The 18,590-nt window shown below is 41.9% G+C and overlaps 2 protein-coding genes across 39 annotated transcripts in view; both read left to right on the top strand.

Annotated features, from left to right (window-relative positions):
* Positions 1 to 586: 586 nt before the first annotated feature.
* Positions 587 to 8,616, top strand: si:dkey-174i8.1 (arylsulfatase I). Its single transcript, XM_058379652.1, has 3 exons — positions 587 to 1,157; positions 1,520 to 1,852; positions 2,467 to 8,616. The coding sequence occupies exons 1-3, from the start codon at positions 844 to 846 to the stop codon at positions 3,557 to 3,559; spliced, it is 1,740 nt and encodes a 579-aa protein (XP_058235635.1). The 5' UTR covers positions 587 to 843; the 3' UTR covers positions 3,560 to 8,616.
* Positions 8,617 to 10,338: 1,722 nt separating this feature from the next.
* Positions 10,339 to 18,590, top strand: part of camk2g2 (calcium/calmodulin-dependent protein kinase (CaM kinase) II gamma 2) — a 68,968-nt gene continuing 60,716 nt past the window's right edge. For 10 of the 38 annotated variants that reach the window (XM_058386194.1, XM_058386185.1, XM_058386195.1 and 7 more), the window contains exons 1-2: positions 10,342 to 10,517; positions 14,625 to 14,719. In XM_058386194.1, coding sequence (XP_058242177.1) covers positions 10,453 to 10,517; positions 14,625 to 14,719 — 160 coding nt within the window. In that variant the 5' untranslated portion in view covers positions 10,342 to 10,452. Of the gene's footprint in view, positions 10,518 to 14,624; positions 14,720 to 18,590 lie in introns of all 38 variants that reach the window. The other 28 variants (XM_058386214.1, XM_058386217.1, XM_058386209.1 and 25 more) reach the window with 7 other exon arrangements.

Raw genomic sequence — 18,590 nt, 5'->3', positions numbered from 1 at the left:
ATGCGAAACAAAAGGTCTTTCATAAATATTTTTTATCGCAATCTGTAGTCCCCGTCTTTGACGGTCCTCTAGGACACCTTTTCCTGGAGCTATTTCTTGACTTTAATCTTTCCATCACATTGGTTTGTTTTTATTATCTTTCCATAATCGATGGTTCAGAACAATAGACATTTCCCAAGACTTTGACTTGTTGCCTAGATATACAGAGGCTTGATGTTCCTCTCCACATTAACAAAGTGCAAAAGACTTAAATATCTTAGATGATGGATAAAAAAATTTTCTTGGAAATGTTTTGTAGATATCTGTGTTGATATGCATTTTCACGGAATATTGCACAACACATGTCTAGTGTTTGTTCAGTGTACAATGCGTCTATTGCATATGGCCCACTTGAGAAAGTGATAACATTAGAGGTAGAGAAACAGTAGCTTTGTTTGTCTCGCACCTGTGGCATGTATACATTGCCTCTAGAAATTATTAATTGTGTGTCTGTGTGTGGCCCTGTCTGGTTGTTTGCCCTGCTCCTGTTTGCTCTCTGTCAAGGCGCCTGGTGTGTGTGAGGAATGTAGCAGGCTGCTGTTAGGAAAAGCTGTTAGTTTTTGCTTGGTTGTCTGTAAGCATTGATTCAGTCAGAGTCAGCGTCGATTTCGCTTCATTCAGATAGCGTTAGTGAGACAAATCTGCTTTGGGGAATTATGGCCTTTAATTTGCTCACTTGGGACATTTGTTTGGACATCCTCAGATGATGTGACCAGATAGAATCTGATTTCATTGTGTTTTTTTTTTCTGTCAGGTGGAAGGACTTTCTAACCACAGTGGCACAGAGGTAGACGGGATCGTCTGATGGATATGACCGTGGTCTGGAACTCGGGTTTGCCCGCTTTCTGGGTAGCACTCAGCTACCTCTCCTGCCTGAGACTGGCACTGCCACTCTATACAGAGCGCAAGACCTCCCCAAAACCACCTGCCACGGGTAAAGTCCCTCCACATATCATCTTTGTGATGGTGGACGATCAAGGCTACAGTGATGTGGGCTACCATGGCTCGGATATCCACACGCCGGTACTGGACCAGCTGGCTGCTGAAGGGGTGAAGCTGGAGAACTACTATGTCCAGCCAATCTGCTCACCCTCTCGTAGCCAGCTCATGACCGGAAGGTGAGTACAGTCCTGCCTGCACAACCTGCATCTATCTGGTTATTAGTTAAATAACTGCACAAATGTCATTAGATCTGAATTTTAGTCCTTTTCTGTATATTTTCATATAGTTTTATAGAGCTAAAACATCTTTCTTACCGTAGGGGCTGATATATGAGATGCTTTGATTCATTATTTGATTTATTTACAAAAAGGCAGAATAAGCAAAACAATCACGGCTTCAGGGACAATATTAAGTTACCATAAAGCAGCAGGAACTCCTACTCATTTCCAGAGATGACATATATATATATATATATATATATATATATGCATAATATAAGTTCTCCAGTCTCATTAAAACACTTCCTTGGATGTGGCAGGTATCAAATTCACACAGGCCTTCAGCACTCCATCATCCGCTCACGTCAGCCCGTGTGTCTGCCCCTCGACATGCCCACACTTCCTGAAAGGCTGCGAAAGGCCGGCTACAGCACCCACATGGTAGGAAAGTGGCACCTGGGCTTCTGCCGGCCTGAATGTCTGCCCACTAGCCGAGGCTTTCAGAGCTTTCTGGGTTCACTGACTGGCAGTGGAGACCATTTTAATTTCCAGAGCTGTGACGGAGCAGAGACCTGTGGCTTTGACCTGCACGATGGAGAACGACCGGCCTGGGAGTTGAGCGGGAACTACTCCACATGGCTGTATGCACAGAGGTGATGATAAGCACTTTTTCTGGCTTGTCTGATCATTTATGTAGATATATTTGTCTTTTTTTTTTACTTTAAAGGTTTAGTTTGCTTGTAGTATTATCTTGGAATAGTATTTCTGAGTTGCATTATACTCTTATAAATCAACGGAGGCCCTGAAATCTACTTGGCTTATGGAATACAAGTATCATGAACAGCACTATACTGTACTAATCCTACATGGAAAAACAGATCTCAAATGCCCATTGTTCTTCCTGTTTCCTTCAATATTTTTTTTTCTTCTTGTATAATATGCTAATGGGAAAACTGAGTGTACATGACTCACCCAGTAATCAGGTTTCACTCTAAATATGATGTATATCCATACAGAGGAAGAACATGATATTAACTTCTAACCTATTTAAATCATCTCCTTACTTAGCTGGTAAAAACACTCAGGAGCTTGCTATGATGCGATATAATAGTGAATAATCTCAAATGCAATGATTATATTATTAGTGCCCATATGTTTCAATTATTTTGTTCAAGTATGTCTTGAAATTATTTCTTCGAGTATGTGAAGTGTGTCTCTTTTTTTTTTTTTTTTTTTTTAACCAGTGGCTAATTTGTACACTTCTCAGGGTGAAAACAATCTTGCGGGCTCATGACAGACGGCAGCCGCTGTTCCTGTACGTGGCACTCCAGGCTGCTCACACTCCTTTACAGGCTCCTGCTCATCTCCTCCAGCGTTATGCTTCTCTTGGGAATCAGCCACGGCGCCATTACGCCGCCATGCTGAGTGGTGTGGATGAGGCTGTGGGCGAGATTGTGGCAGAGATGCGTAATCAAGGCTACTACAACAACTCCGTACTCATCTACTCTTCAGATAATGGAGGCCAGCCTCTGTCAGGCGGCTGCAATTGGCCCCTGCGTGGAGGAAAAGGCTCGTACTGGGAAGGAGGTGTGCGGGCAGTTGGCTTCGTTCACAGCCCTTTGTTGAAGATGAAGAGGAAGATCAGTCGTGCTTTAATACACGTCTCAGATTGGTACCCAACCTTGCTGTATCTGGCAGGATCTCCTGAGCCAAACCCTCAGCACTTAGATGGCTGTAATGTCTGGGGGGCGATCAGTCAGGGCCTACCTTGCCCTCGTACCGAAATCCTGTTTAACATCGACCCTGTTTCGCGGCGGCATGGAGAGAACGATAGCAGGCTGTTGATGGTTAACGGCTTTGGGATCTGGGACACTGGAGTGCGTGCAGCAATCCGAGTGGGTGACTGGAAGCTCCTGACAGGCAACGTAGGAGATGGAGACTGGTTCCCCCCACAGATCCTGCCTGGAGCTCCACAGCAGTGGCAGGACATGGAGAAGAGACAAGACCAGCGTGGGAAGTCTGTGTGGCTCTTCAACATCAGCGCTGACCCTTTTGAGAGACGCGATCTGACACAAGCTAGGCCTGAGGTGGTAAAGCTTCTGCTCTCGAGGATTGCTGAGTATAACCACACTGCTGTGCCTCCAAGAAACCCACCAGATGATCCAATGGCTGACCCCCAGCTCCACGGGGGTGTCTGGATGCCATGGCTGGAGAAGAAAGAAGGAGAGGATGCTGACAGAAGAGGAGTGACAGATAGACACAACTGGAAGCTTAGATTCAAAACCTGCAAAGTGTGCAAACTGAGAGCTCTGTTTAGAAAAGTGGGAACACGCCTACAAAGAGCAGCTTTGTACTTTTAGGCAAAAATGGATAGATGAAGAGAAAGGGAGGCAAAAATCTTCCAAGTTGGCACTCTTGCTTGGCCACTTGTTTTTCCAGTCACTGATGAAGGGCAGTGTCTGTGTGTGCCTAGCTCACAGGGATGTGTAAGAGTTTGTTCAGGGCTTGATGCTTCATCCTCCTGCTCCTGCCATAGTCAGATCTAACATTAGAAAACCTGAAAGTTGTATATTTTTTCAAAGCTAGACATGACGTGAGCAAGCTATGAGGATGTTTATTTTTCTTTCTTTCTTTTTTTTTTCTTGACGATGTGGCTGACTTTACCACCTTGGCTTTGGTTCATTATGTTAGTGGTTTGCACCGTTGAAGAGGATGAAGAAGAAATCCTGCCTTGAGCTAAGATTTGGGTTGAAGCGCATATTAAACCTCATGGGTCAAACACAAGCCTCTCATCACACAGCAGATTACTGGAGGCTCCATGATTATTTTTTATTTCTGAAAAGGATTTTTCCAATTAAAGTCTTGCTTTTTTTAATTAGAGTAGACTGCTATTATGGTAGAAGCATTTCCTTGGGGGGAAAAAAAAAAAAACAGTTAGTGGAATGTTTGGATAGAGAAAGTCCAAAAACATCAGAAGTCTTTTCCTAAAGTTTTCTCTCCCACACTTTACATGCCTCGGCACTCAGCACTCCTCCTCACGCCTCTCTAATTCACCCTCCTTTTCTTTTGCTGTCTCTGACTGTAGGCTGATAAAGCCTACCTTAGCAGGAATAATGCCGAACCTATTGACTTTTTCTCCACTATCATCACCTTTTTCTTCTGGTTATGTGAGTAGATCGGGTCAGAGAATGAGATATGAGCTGTGCTCGGTTACGCAACAGTGAAAGAAGAAGAAGAAGAGGAGGAGGAGGATGGTGAAGATCTCCCTGGCTGAGATGCTGTATGGCTACATATGAAACGGTTGTGAAGCTTCTTGTTCTTCTCTCTTAAATCGAAATCATGAACCATATTTATACAGTTTGTCTATGTCCATATCGTTGCATCTTATAAAACGAAGTATTGTATGCATCTGGTTCTAGGAATTCTATTTTCGTAAATATAGTTCAAATAACGAGGTAATTGGAAATCTTCATCATTTAAAGCAAGGCTGGTTTTTTTTTCCCCTTTTATATTTCGTGACCTTGTGCCTAAAGATCACACATCTATAAGGGAGTGTGAGTGATGAGAAGCTTCTGACTGCATCCTGTGTGGATGTGGTGATGAAGCAGAGAGAAGACCAGATCAACTGGTGCAGCTGGCCTGTCTCCAGGCCGTCACCTTCTCCGACCTCATCATGAGGCCCTTATTAAATCCGATCAGTCATGGAGCGATGATGTAGAACTTTCCCGTTTTTTCCATCAGGACTGGGATTATGATCCCTAAAATAAGGTGAAGAATAACAATATGATTACTGAAAGTGTTAAATAAATGAATAGAGACATGTTTTAAAAAAACTATATAATATTCAGACTGTCAATAATCATCAATCCAACCATGCTTTTTTTAATTTGGCAAATAAAATTTTCTTTTCTTTAGTTTCTTTAAGAATTGTGGTAAAGCTGACCAGGCTAAAAGATATTAATTAACATTAAATTAAAATTAATTAATTCAATAATATTAAATGATTAAAGAATCATATATCTTAAATGTAGACAATTATAATCATAAAAATAAAAAATAAGGATATATGCTCTGTACATCATAGCCATGATTTACACATTTTCCTCCTGAGTTACTCCTGAGTTTAATGCATACAAATTGTTTCTTTTTTAAAAAAAAAAAAAAAAATCAATTTCTCTTCAGTCCCCAGGACCTCTGTTGTTGTTCTGTAACATGTCCTGTTTCCTTGGGGATTTCATGCAAAATATCCTTTTGTCATCTATTATCATAGAGGGACAAAGACGACAGGCTTGCTGTCCTGTCCAAATCTGGTATTGGTTATAATTCTCATCTCCTGTATTGTTCATACAATACAATTGTTTTAGTATTAAGTGTAACACCACAAAATCAGTGAGCATCTCAGTCTCTGAATGAAGATCTGGGGTTGAAGACGAAAGTCTACTTGCACAAACCGAAGAATGTTGTGAAATCCTACATGGAGGAAGCTCTTCGAGTGTGATTAGTGTCATTTTTTTTCTTTTTGTAAGTGCCTCATAATTGTATTACTATACTACTTCCCTGAAAGCCGCTGCTGATGTTCTGAGCGCAGGATTTGCTCCACTCTGCATCGTGAATGAGTTTCATCAGTCAAATAGCAGCTTGAACCTGCTGACGTCATTCCACTTCTCACTTCCTGTCCTCGCCTTCGTCTCCTTCTCCTCCATCTCTGCTCCGTTCTCCTTACAGTATATCTGCATCTTCCACAATCCCATCCAGACCACTGCACAGTTCATCTATCTACATCATATCAAGTGCATTCTCCAGTCAACTTATTAAATAACTCGGACTGATTGAGCACGGGTCGAAGGCTAGGGCAGGAAATCAAACCGGGTAATGAGATGCCTCATGTGAAACGTGTTGGATTGCACTCATACAGGTCAATCCACAGAGACAGAGCATACTGTATTTCCAACAGCATGAATCATCCTGGAATGCTTGGAGAATTTGGCACTTGTTCCGACTAGCCACTCCTAATGCATTACTCTAAAAGCATTATGTGCACAATGAGAACTTAAAAAGCAGCTGTTGAGAGCGGTGTTTGCTTTACCAGGAAACAATACAACACCAACAATACGAATACGCTCAATAGCCCAACAAGTACAACATGGTTTTAAGCCTCCATAAAGACCAGCTAAAACATTTTCAAGTCTACTTTAAATCTTTGCCCCAGAACATAACCTGGGTTTTAGTGGAACACAAACAACCAAATCAAGGCAAGAAAGATAACCAACATTTCTAGTCTAGGCATGTTCAAGGATGTTGTCTTTGGAGGAAACAGTTCATGACCCAAGAAATAGCTTTTATGCCTCTGTATGTTGATTTCCTTTTAAAACAGGAAGGCACGGGAGTGACAGCAGGTTGAATTGCTTCATTGTTTTGTGCAAAGATGCACCAAAATGAGTGAACTAGATACATATGGAGGTTGTAGCATACTAGATAAGTGTTGCATCGAGGGTTCTCATGAATACGAGAGTGTAGCAAGTAAAAAAGAGAAGCTGGAGAGAATAGTCAGGGTTACGTGAGTTCAGAGAAGTTGTACAATAAAGGAGAGGTATGTTCTGCCTGGTCATTACACCTCAATCACCATGAAAACCATTGAGCTGCAGTTACTTTCTACCAACATAACCGAAGTTTCATGAGTCTTCTTCCAGCTATTGGGAATGATTTCATTCAGGATGATCTCAGATAATGTGATATGTGTTTACATGTTCCGTCAGAAGCACCAGTGGTGATGAAGTGCAGCGTGGTCTTCACCAGGAGGTAACTGAATTCAGGACAAAATATTAACTCTTACTAATGGAGAATCCATCAACTATTTATAAAGACAGAACCGCCTTCTCAATCAGTCTGAGGTAGGGACACTTTCCGGCATTAAGGTGGTAAAAGGTTCCTGTGTGGTGTGCCAGTCTCATCTGCGTAAATTCCAGCCACTTTTAAAATGAATCATCTCCAATGGTCAAGGCACAGAAACACTGATTATGTTTGCTGTTAAGTGCAAGAGGGGTGGGGCATATACAATCTCGAGAGCATTTAATTGGACAAGTTATTTTAGTTGAAATTCTCACAGTGAAATTCTTTCTTTGCATATCCTGTCCTTGGCTTGGAGGGTTGGGGGTCAGAGCACAGGCTCAGCCATGATGCAGTGCCCTCTGGAACAGGGGAAGGTTGGGGGCCTTGCTCAGGGGCCCCAATGTTCGGATCAACAACCCAGATCATTAAGCACTTGAGCTATGACCGCCCCTTAACGAACAAGACTAGTACAGCATGATTCATCAAAACATTTAATCATTTCCTGAGAAATGATAATTTGTAATATTTAAATGGAAATGCCTCCATATTTTATTCAGCTGTATTTTATCTAGCTCACACATCCAGTGTTAAGGGTTCGATTCTTCTGTGTGTGTCTCTGTGGAGTTTGCATTTTCTCCCTAGGCCTCAGGGTTTCCTCTGGTTTCCTTCCCCAGTCCAAAGACATGTGTTGTAGGCATCTTAAGGTTGAGAATGTGTGTTTGTGTGTGAGAGAGAGGGAGGGAAAGAGGACCAGGTTGTACCTTGCCTTGTGCCCCGAGTCTCCTGGGCAAGGCTTCAAGTTCTCCATGAGGTTAAGCTGCTTTGATTCAGGACTGTCCAGTTTTATCTCTGAAGGGCCTGTGTGGCCCCAAGCTTGCGTTCCAGATGAACTGCAGCCACACCCCATATATATCGAGTGATTTAAAAATCAGACAGGAGACCCTGTTTTAATATATAGCTGGATGCTATGACATGGTCGACTCCTTTTGCTAGTAAAACTACATTTACAGTTCAGGATTAATTGTGCGTAAAAAAGCAACTTCCTCTAACCAGCCCTTTTATAGTGTACAAGACAGGGAGCTTTAAGCCGTAAAAATAAATCCTGCTTCACTTTAAGGTTGTGAATGCAGATGGGATACGCAGTATAGCGTGTGAAGGCTGAAGTGTAATACTTTTGCAGTGAAATTGCAGAGTAGATGCTCTTTGGCAGGTAGCCATCCACCCTCGCTGAGCCCCCTGCTGCCGAGCTTATGCAGAGATGAGAGTGTGGCCCATCCCAGCATGCATCTGCCCACGCTCGCACAACCCCCTGCTCCCTCCCACCCATCAGCCATACACAGCTCCAAAACACAGAGTACACACAGTGCCATAGAAACACCGCTCAGTGTTAATTAGGCTTCCAGAGCGACATGCCTCCGAGAAAATATAGAGCTCTGGTGATGCACTCCAAGCAAACTTTCACTTACAACAGCATCAAGTACAACCCTGTGTTTTTATGATTAGGATACGTAATGCAATTATCTATCTATCTATCTATCTATCTATCTATCTATCTATCAATAAATTGTATATCCATATAAATGTTAAGTCAAGCCTTTTCATTGTCTTAACTCTGGTGTGGAGGTGTAGTAGATATTGCTGCTCATCGATCTTTCTCAATCATCTCTCTCTCTCTCTCTCTCTCTCTCTCTCTCTCTCTCTCTCTCTCACACACACATACAGCGTACTCTCCAAAGAAACATCGTCATTACAACCAGGAACATTATCAATTGATGACAAATAAAATGAGCTTTTCAGCTATCCATAAAAGATATTGATTACAATATGCGATTATATTATTACTCATATTACTTATATTACTCATATCTTGAAATGGATCTGCTTTCCCCCCTCTTTTTCTGTAAACAAGGCACATAATGAAAGCTCAGTTTGCTCAACCTATAGTCCCATGGGATATCATCCTTTACAAGTAGGTCTTCTGCTGCAGCTCTGTCTGTCTCTCGCTCTCTTTCTCTCCCTCCCTCCCTCTCTCTTGGGAAATAGTCTTGCTTTCTTTAAATGCAGTGCCTGTTATTTAAAATGAACAGAATCTCAGCTCAAGATTAAGGACAGATGAGTATCTGCACACAGAGCGCAGCAGAATTTCCACTTTAATACCACTCAGCTGTTACACGGCAAACCTGGCTTCGGAAAAAAGAATGCTTAAGAAACACCTTGCATCAGGGACAGCTTTGGGATTATGAACATATTTCAGTAATGCTTGCTGTCTTTCTGGAATGCAGAAAATCTTTCGACAGATATTGCTTAAACACAACACAGGGACGGTCTAATTCACTCGCACTCCATTTGCGAAATGTTCACCATAGCAGAGCTCCGAGTATGAGGTGACGCTGGATACGGAGCTGATTGGAAGCGTTATGTGTAACGTCAGAGGCCTGACCGTGGTGGCCTTTAAGACAAGTTCCTGTGATTGATGTATCTGTGTTGTGTGTCTTAGCACATGCCTTCATGGCATAAAATGTCACAGGATAGGTTTGGGGGAGGGAGGTTAAAATATGAGTTGATCAAGTGTTTGAGTGTGGGTTTCATCAGGGTTCTCCAGTTTCCTCCTTCCACCACAAAACATTCCAGGGGCTCTGCTAAATTCCCCCATGTGTGTGAGAGTGAGCTGAACTGGTGTCCCAGTCTGAGCGTATCCCTGCTTTGTGCCCAGTGTTCCTGGGCTGTGCTCCAGACCCTCTGATGAAGTGGATACTGAAGATGCATGCGCCTCTTCATGAATTTAACAGGCTTAAGACGTGAGAAAGTAGTAATGCTAGAAAATACAAGAATGTTAAAACCTGGAAATCCCCAGAATCAATTCACATGGCCTCAAAAAATTTTAATAAAACAAAACTATTCTAAACTATGAAGGATACTAGTCTGCTTAATCCACAGTAAACTCGATTAGAGATCTAATTGCCGTCGTGGGTGTTGGAGAAGGGCTATTATGCATTAGAACTGCGCCTCGCACCTCTCTTCTCGCTGGCAGGCTCAAATCTCGCGTGAATTCACAACCTACATTAACACGAACCGAATAACGCCTGTCTCTTTTCCTACCCGTTTTCTAAAAAATTCCATATTCTGTGTTCGGATTGGCCAGACGTTAAGTACTATCCAGGGTTTGCACTCGGATTGGCTACGCAGGCAGCGGTCTTTGTCGAGAACAGCCAATCGTAGCGTAGGAGGGAGGGATTTGTTGGTATACGGGTGGAGAGGAAAAAAAAAAAAAAAACCCAGTTCAGCTCGGGCTGACTGTGTATGTGTCTGTGTGTATACGCGTGTGCGCGCGCGCGCGACCGAGATCAGCTCCCGAAACCTGAACGAGCGAGCGAGGCGGTCACCGAGACACGAGAGAGAGAGAGGGGCGATCTATCAGTACAACATGGCTACAATTCCAACCTCGACGAGGTTTACGGACGAATATCAGCTTTATGAAGAGCTTGGAAAGTAAGCAAGAACGACCAGACGCTGTATATTTTCTTTTTTTATTTGGTTAACGTTAGCTAGCTCTTGCGTGGCTTTATTAGCGTTAAACGTCTGCAGGCGTGCTGATTTGCTTCGTGTAACGTTCACCTGTCAAAACCCATATGGACCGCTCGCATGAGGCATGCTCAATGGTTTGAAATAAAACGACTCTGACAAAAAAAAAATATATATATATAAATATGTGTGTAATAATGTGTAATGCAGAGGATGGTGCTAGCTCGAGTGTGCTGCTGTGTAATAAACTAGCCGAGAAAGGCGTTCTGCTGTCGCTGAACGCTTCTCACTGGACTCTCGTTAGTATGAAGATAAACTCAAACCTGTGGTCTAACTCGTTAACGTGACCTGCTCGGGTTATCATTTTATTTTTCATTAATTTTTTTTGTTAGCTGAAGGATAGAAGATATGAGGCTTTCTGCAGAGAGAAGCTATGGCTAAGTTAGCCTTAAAGCGGAAAATGTTGAGAGCTCGTGCTGCAGTTAGGAGTCATGTGTGGTCTCTTAGACACTTTTTCTTTCTAATACGGAAATGTGTCGATTTATCTAAACGCACACAGACAACACTGGTTTTCATCACGCCCTTAACATGCATGTGGAATATATGTGTGTGTGTGTAGTACGTATATATATATATATATATATATATATATATATATATATATAATGCATGTATATGTATGAATGCAGGGATGGAGCCAGCAGAGTGCGGGTGGAGTAGGCCACTGCTGCCCACTCAGCCTGGCCTCCTCCATCTCTGCATTCATATTTCAGTGAGCATCAGTGCAGTGACCAGCTCTGCATGGCTTTTTCCTACTGCTACACACTTCCTTCTCACCCCCACCATGTTCAGTGTTATCTATAGGATATAGACTAGAACAGTGTTTCTGGGGGATTTATCGGTGTTGCTCCAGTGAAGAAAAGCATTTATACTTGAGTTTCTATCATTTTTAGCTGGTCACTTGAATTGAATGGGTTTAATCCAAATCTCCGTGACTTTCCGTACTGCTACACAACATGTTCAGCGATGTCTATAGGTTATAGACTAGAACAGTGTTTCTGGGGGGGGGGTCAGGGATTTATCGGGGTTGCTCCAGTGAAAAGAAAAGCCATAGGATTTCATTTGTACTTGAGTTCATGTCATTTTTAGCTGGTTATACTGGTTACTTGAATTTAATGGGTTTAATCCGAACCTGCATGACTATAAATGATGTCATGTTGGATCTACTGTGTTCTTTCACTGGAAGGTTCAGGGGAGAAAAAAACCCCCTCTATGGCTCTAATAAAATTTGACTGTATGCAACTGAATGATGAGCTTAATATTGAATTAGTTTATTAGTAGGGCTATGCTTTTAAAGTAGTACTTTAGTACTGATGCAATCCATGAAATCTGCCTTGCAAATCTTAAGAAAAGAAAAATGCATGTGGAATAAATGTGCAGATAATGCTTAAAATAGACATGACTATAAATAAGGGTATTTTATTTATATATATATATATATATATATATATATATATATATATATAGTTTGACGAAAGGCCAAATTGTGATGGCTAGACAACTGGATCAGAGCATCTCCAAAACTGCAGCTCTTGTGGGGTGTTCCCGGTCTGTAGTGGTCAGTATCTATCAAAAGTGGTCAAAGGACGGAACAGTGGTGAACCGGTGACAGGGTCTTTGGCGGCCAAGGCTCATTGATGCACATGGGGAGCGATGGCTGGCCCGTGTGATGGGATCCGACAGACGAGTTACTGTTTGGAGATACCTTTGATGTCAGATCACCTGATTTTGGTGGAGCAAAACTATTGGAACAGTTAGGCTTAAAGTTAATGACATTTATTTGGTTGCACATCCCCTGCTTGCAATAACTGCATCAAGTTGATGACCTGCTATTTTGTGATAGTTTTCCAGAGCTTCTTTCAGTTGTTGTTTGTTTCTGCAAGTTTCTTCCTTCTGTCTCATCTCTAGCTGGTGAAATGCTGCTCAGTTGGGTTAAGGTCTGGTGATTGACATGGCCAATCTAAAACCTTCCACTTTTTCACCCCTGATGAAGTCCTCTGTTTTTGTTGGCAGTGTGTGTTAGGTCTTTGTCTTGCTGCGTGATGAAGTTCCTCACAAATTAGACTGGATAAATTTCTCATCATGATTGCCCTCATCAATAGAGATCAGTGAGAGTGTTCCAGAAAGAGCCATGACACTGCGCTCCACTGTGATTGACAGATAAGCTCGTATGTTTTTGACCTGCCCTGTGGAGGTTGTTGTTGATGTCACGGCCACTGTGTCTGTCATCAGCTGCTGCCGTTTTCCTTAGCCGAACTGTTCCATGGCTTTTCTTTTCAGGACATTCCAAATTGTTGTATCGGCTATGACCACTGCTCGTATTCTGGCTCTGATTGATTTTTCCCTTGCTTTAAAATGGCTTGCCTCTTCTCCCATATACAGCCTTCTGGTCTTTAAGTGGGTTTATCCTTTTTTAACAACAAACTCAGTCTTCCTGTGCTAAACCCAGGGCATAGACATTCAGAGTTTATTTAAGCAGTCCATCTCACAGGGCAAACCTGGGCGAAAAGAATATTACCACCAATATTTCTTAATGTCTTAGTTGTGTAGCACAGACAAAATGAACTGGCCTTTCTGTTTCAACCCTTTAAGGGGGGACTGTATTTAAATGATTTATATTTATAAAATAATTAATGCTATCTGTTAATAAAACAGTCTATGATGAGCGAGCTTTTTCTCGCTGGTGTAGGGCTGTGTTACATGATATAATATCAATATCGTAATCAATTATGTCACGCTTCTCCACTTTTACTGGAAGTTTAAGTGCAGCTATTTGGACCATCAATAATCCTTTATGCAAAGCTGTCACAGAGCGCCTTCTCAAATTTTTCACTCAAGGATATTTGTAAATTAATTTCTAACTGAGCTTATTACCTTAGACTTTTTGTTTCCAAGTTCTCAAGGACCTTTGGTCTAAATTGTAAAAGTACTCAGTGTTTGAGAACGGTACTCTGACTCTACTCACACCAGTGCGTGTCAGAGAGTAAAAATGATGCTGCTGTTGACCGTTAATGAAAGTTTGATGGAATGTACTTTAGCCAATACATACACCAACTGATAGTCATTCAAACTGATGATGAGGAAGATGAAGCGGAAACTAGCTGTCTATATCAGCTGTCAATCACAGCACTCGGCACGCGTTAAAAAAAAGAATCTATAAGAGCCTCAGCTCTGCGCTCTGTTCCTGCTTGTGAACAAAATGCTTATGTTTCACCTAATATCGATCTCCTTCTGCAAACATGCCTGCTACATACCGTACACACGGGCGTTTTCTGATGCATGAGAGAAACTTTTGCAAAACAGGACAGTTTGTCATATGTTCAATGCAGGCCTTCACAGAGCTGCAGCATGTCAGGTTTCTGCCTCACAGCTCCAGGGTCTCTGGTTCGATCCTGAGCTCAGGTTACTTTTTGTAAAGTAAAAAAATATTCCTCCCAGTTTCCTCCTGTCTCACAAACACTGGCAGATAGATTGGCTTTGTTAAATGCCTCATCCATGGTCTATTCCCATTTTGATGGCAGCGTCCTTAGGATAGACTACGGATCCACCCTTAGCAGTATAAAGTGCTTACCGAAGATGAATGATGGTTAAAAGCAAGATATCCATCATGTAATGATCATACATGGTTAATATAAAATCCCTCTGTACTGCATTGTTCTTGGATTGATGAAGAAAACAAAATTTTGTGAGCTCTCAGAGGAATTTTTCCATTCATGGGGAATCATGATTATTGTCCATGATGGATAGAGATAAGGAAAAAAAACGAAAATATTCTGTTAATTCATATTGTATAGCCTTCATCTTCCAGATTTAGTATGGTGAATCGTATCGTTCGATATGACCAGCCTGTCCAGAAATGATCATCCCGCGCAGGCTGCAATGCATTTCTCTCAGTGGTTTTTAATATTACCTCAAGCTAACATTAGTGACTGACGATGTTATATTGTGTTAAATATTCCAGATCAGAGAAAAGCGCCACATGTTTTGATGCAACTATGTTTTGTTTAAAAACAGGGGTGCCTTCTCCGTCGTCCGGCGATGTGTGAAGAAATCAACCGGGCAGGAATACGCTGCTAAAATCATCAACACAAAGAAGCTGACGGCGAGAGGTAAGGCACACCACTTCTAATCATCTTGTTCTCATCACCCTCAACTACGCTGTTCATTTGTACCATTGAATTATTTGTTGTTGTTTTTTTTGATGTAGCATCAGCAGCTCATATCTAGACCTCAGCTGGCTCACAGTGTGGTCTCCAGTTGCAGCCACAGACATTTTGCGAAGAGCTGTTTGTGCCATTTCTCACCACAAGGCACAGCCAGCTACTTCCAGTTCCTAATATAATGTAAAACGCACTATGTAAGGCTCTGTGTCTTTAACGCTGGTCATGATTACTGTTCTTGTGTGTGTGTGTGGAATCGGGATAAATTGAGCTGTTTCCCCTGTTCTGTGTATTTTTTTTATTTTTTAATACATCTATTGTTCTGTTACTAGGGCAAACAGAGAGCGGGGGAAAAGTGAACCTGGTGTTTATATACACACAGGTTTCTGTCAACAAATGAAGCTCAGTGTTTAGCAGTGGATTTTGGCGTTCTCGCTATAAGGTGCAGTCCAAGCCGAGGATGTTTTTGAAACAGTGACGGCGGTCAGTACCGAGACCTGAACATTTGTATTTGCCTTCATTTCTGTTTCTTGGTGTTGGGTAATAAACAAATGTTTTTAAGCATCGTCATCGGGCCGTGCCTCTGTGGTGTGCTGTAATGTGGAAACTTGCCTGAGGAAAATGCCGAATCACGTCGTTACCTTACAGGCTTGAGGCCATCCTGCGTGCTTCTGCGACTGATCGGTTACATCCGTCTGGGTCAGATCGTACCTGAGCACCGGTCAGTTCCATGTGTGCATTTGGTTTTAACCTAGAACAAAGTCATAAGGAAACCTGTTTAGTTGGTTTTTGGTGCTTTTGGTTCTTAAGGAAGTCATCACCCTCAGCAGCACTACATTCAGGCATGTGTCTCTCTCAGAAAAACATTTCTGCATACTCTAGTAGTATTATCTATGTAGAGAGCTACTTTTGTAGTTATAGAAAGGGGCAGCGGTGGCCCCCAGCACTGCCATGCTGCCTCTGTTGGGCCCCTGATCAAGGCCCTTAACCCTCTCTGCACCAGAGGCACTGCATCATGGCTGACAAGGCACCAAGACCGCAATCTCCAAAGCTGGCGTATGTGGAGAACGAATTACACTGTGCTGTACTGCAAATTGTAAATTAATTTCTAACTGAGCTTATTACCTTAGACTTTTTGTTTCCAAGTTCTCAAGGACCTTTGGTCTAAATTGTAAAAGTACTCAGTGTTTGAGAACGGTACTCTGACTCTACTCACACCAGTGCGTGTCAGAGAGTAAAAATGATGCTGCTGTTGACCGTTAATGAAAGTTTGATGGAATGTACTTTAGCCAATACATACACCAACTGATAGTCATTCAAACTGATGATGAGGAAGATGAAGCGGAAACTAGCTGTCTGTATCAGCTGTCAATCACAGCACTCGGCACGCATTAAAAAAAAGAATCTATAAGAGCCTCGGCTCTGCGCTCTGTTCCTGCTTGTGAACAAAATGCTTATGTTTCACCTAATATCGATCTCGTTGGGCCCCTGATCAAGGCCCTTAACCCTCTCTGCACCAGAGGCACTGCATCATGGCTGACAATGCACCAAGACCGCAATCTCCAAAGCTGGCGTATGTGGAGAAGGAATTACACTGTGCTGTATGTGCATATGTGACAAAAATAAAAAGCTCCTTCTTATATAAAACTGTTTATTTTATAGTGTTGTATTGCGAGAATAGCAAATTACACCGTAGCCCACGAAGCCAGTCGACCGTCAAGAGGAAATGTTTGTTCAAATGCCTACCTTTGCTTCCACTTATCAATGACTGATGTAATCCTTGGTTTATTTACTTTTATAGACGTTTCCTGGTTGGTTAACACATCTTTATTTATTTTCAGGGTGGTTACTACAGGGCAGATTGATTTTTTTCTCAGAGTGTTGCGTCTGATTTAGCACTAGATAATAGGATGTAAAGACTAGTGCTTAATGAACATCATTGATCACCAGATCAGTCATTTACTCTTCCTTTAGTAATGTTCTTCTCTTGAACTGTAAAGTCTTTCCACATTGAAGACATTACTGCTACAGTGTGGGCAGAGGTGTCTGTGTAATGTTTCCAACACTGTAATGAGTACTTAAAGTGTGAGACTGGCCTAATTAATACCCAGTACATCACAATGTCCTTTTGATCCAGTAACATGAAACCATGTTAGCAGTGACTGAAGCTAGCTTAAGTGTGTGTGTGTGTGTGTGTATATATATATATATATATATATATATATATATATATATATATATAATATTTTATCCTCTTTGTTTCATCCTGTTGCTAGACTAGTCAGCCTTCAGTGTTGACTGTATCATCAGGGCTAATTAAGCTGCTAGTGATGAAGGACTGGATACATGAGCCTCCTGTTCTGGCACAGGAAAAACAAAAGCCACGGATCTATTTCTGGAAAGTGGACACTCTGTGTACCTGACCCTCAGGATATCAAGTTGATAATGTATTGTTTTGCTTGTGACCCTAAATTACAATTTTAGAAAATTCAGCAGTCTACAATTTTACTTCTTTCCCATGTGTTCATATTGTTTCAGCAGTAATGCGTCTTACATAACCGATATCTGGCTGATATTTTTGGTATCAGTGTACAGAGAAACATATATCGTTTCTATTCTAATTTCATCTCTGCAATTGTCAAAACACCCCATTTACGTTTAGTTCAGAACGCTGTCGCAAAGCAGCTTTACAGAGAAATATAAATTCAGGAGCAAATCTTGTGTCCCTGATAGGATATTAGCAAGAACTAGACTCAAAAGGGAACGCATCCTCATCTAGGTGACGCCAGACAGTGTCATTTCTTTTATAACTGTGTACTATATGTTCAATTCCAGGATATTCAGCTCATTTCTAACATCAAGTCTGTCTTGTTGAAATTATCAGTTGGTCACTGATGGAGACTTGAGTTGCGAAGCTGTTCGTGGAAATTGCAATCCAAAGCATCCTTCCTAGTTTGTGGTAAACCCATGTTGTTGTTTTGTCAGCCATTTTTCAGTGGTTAAGATGTTGTACTACTAATCAGAAGGTTGTGAGTTCAATTCCCACCAAACTGCCCCTGCTGGGCCCTTGAGCAAAGCTCTTAACCCTCAGCTGCTCTGTTGTAGATAATTGTAAGTCACTCTTGATAAGACCGTCTGTCAAATGGCGTAAAAGTATTTTATTATTTTTCCTCTCATGTGTACTTCCTCTGGGACACATGAAACAAGCCAACCACATCTTTTCAAATTGCCATATTCCTGCATTCCAGGGCAGCGTAACCCACTCAAAAGACAGCGCTATCTGCCCTCTTCTGCATGCCTGAGCTCACAGACTCGCACAACTGGCTGTAGCATAGTATACAGTGTTTCATCCATTCCTTGGCTCCTGGCCACAAAGGCCTGTGGGATTGTCGACATTTCAACTGGCTATCTCCTGAAGCGATCTTATTTGACATTTTATCACTTGTCATGTCGGGTTTCCAGTTCTCACTTAAAGGCTTACGCAGTGGCATAGCTGCACGAGTGCCGAAGTGGTCAGGATCTAACCTCGTCATGCAGAGATGAAATCAGGGATCGTTCACAGTGAGGGAATCAATATCCTCCTAAGCCTTCTTTTGGTGTCAGATTTTCTCACTTTATTCTGCGTCTCTTTCTTGCGAAGATGGCAGAACCTCTGTATGTTTTGTGAATGACGACCTAAAGGATTATCGAGTTGTTCGCCGCAGTATTTAGCGTTTGTTGTTCACTATACACTTCTCTTGGGTTATGTAAGCATTCTGTCATAATGTTAACTACAGGGCTGTCACAAGTAGGATGTTAATTCATTTTAATTGGCTGGTGC

This window comes from Hemibagrus wyckioides, linkage group LG03, assembly GCF_019097595.1.
Source record: "Hemibagrus wyckioides isolate EC202008001 linkage group LG03, SWU_Hwy_1.0, whole genome shotgun sequence".
Classification (NCBI taxonomy): domain Eukaryota; kingdom Metazoa; phylum Chordata; class Actinopteri; order Siluriformes; family Bagridae; genus Hemibagrus; species Hemibagrus wyckioides.
This window is presented reverse-complemented; position numbering and strand designations above follow the sequence as displayed.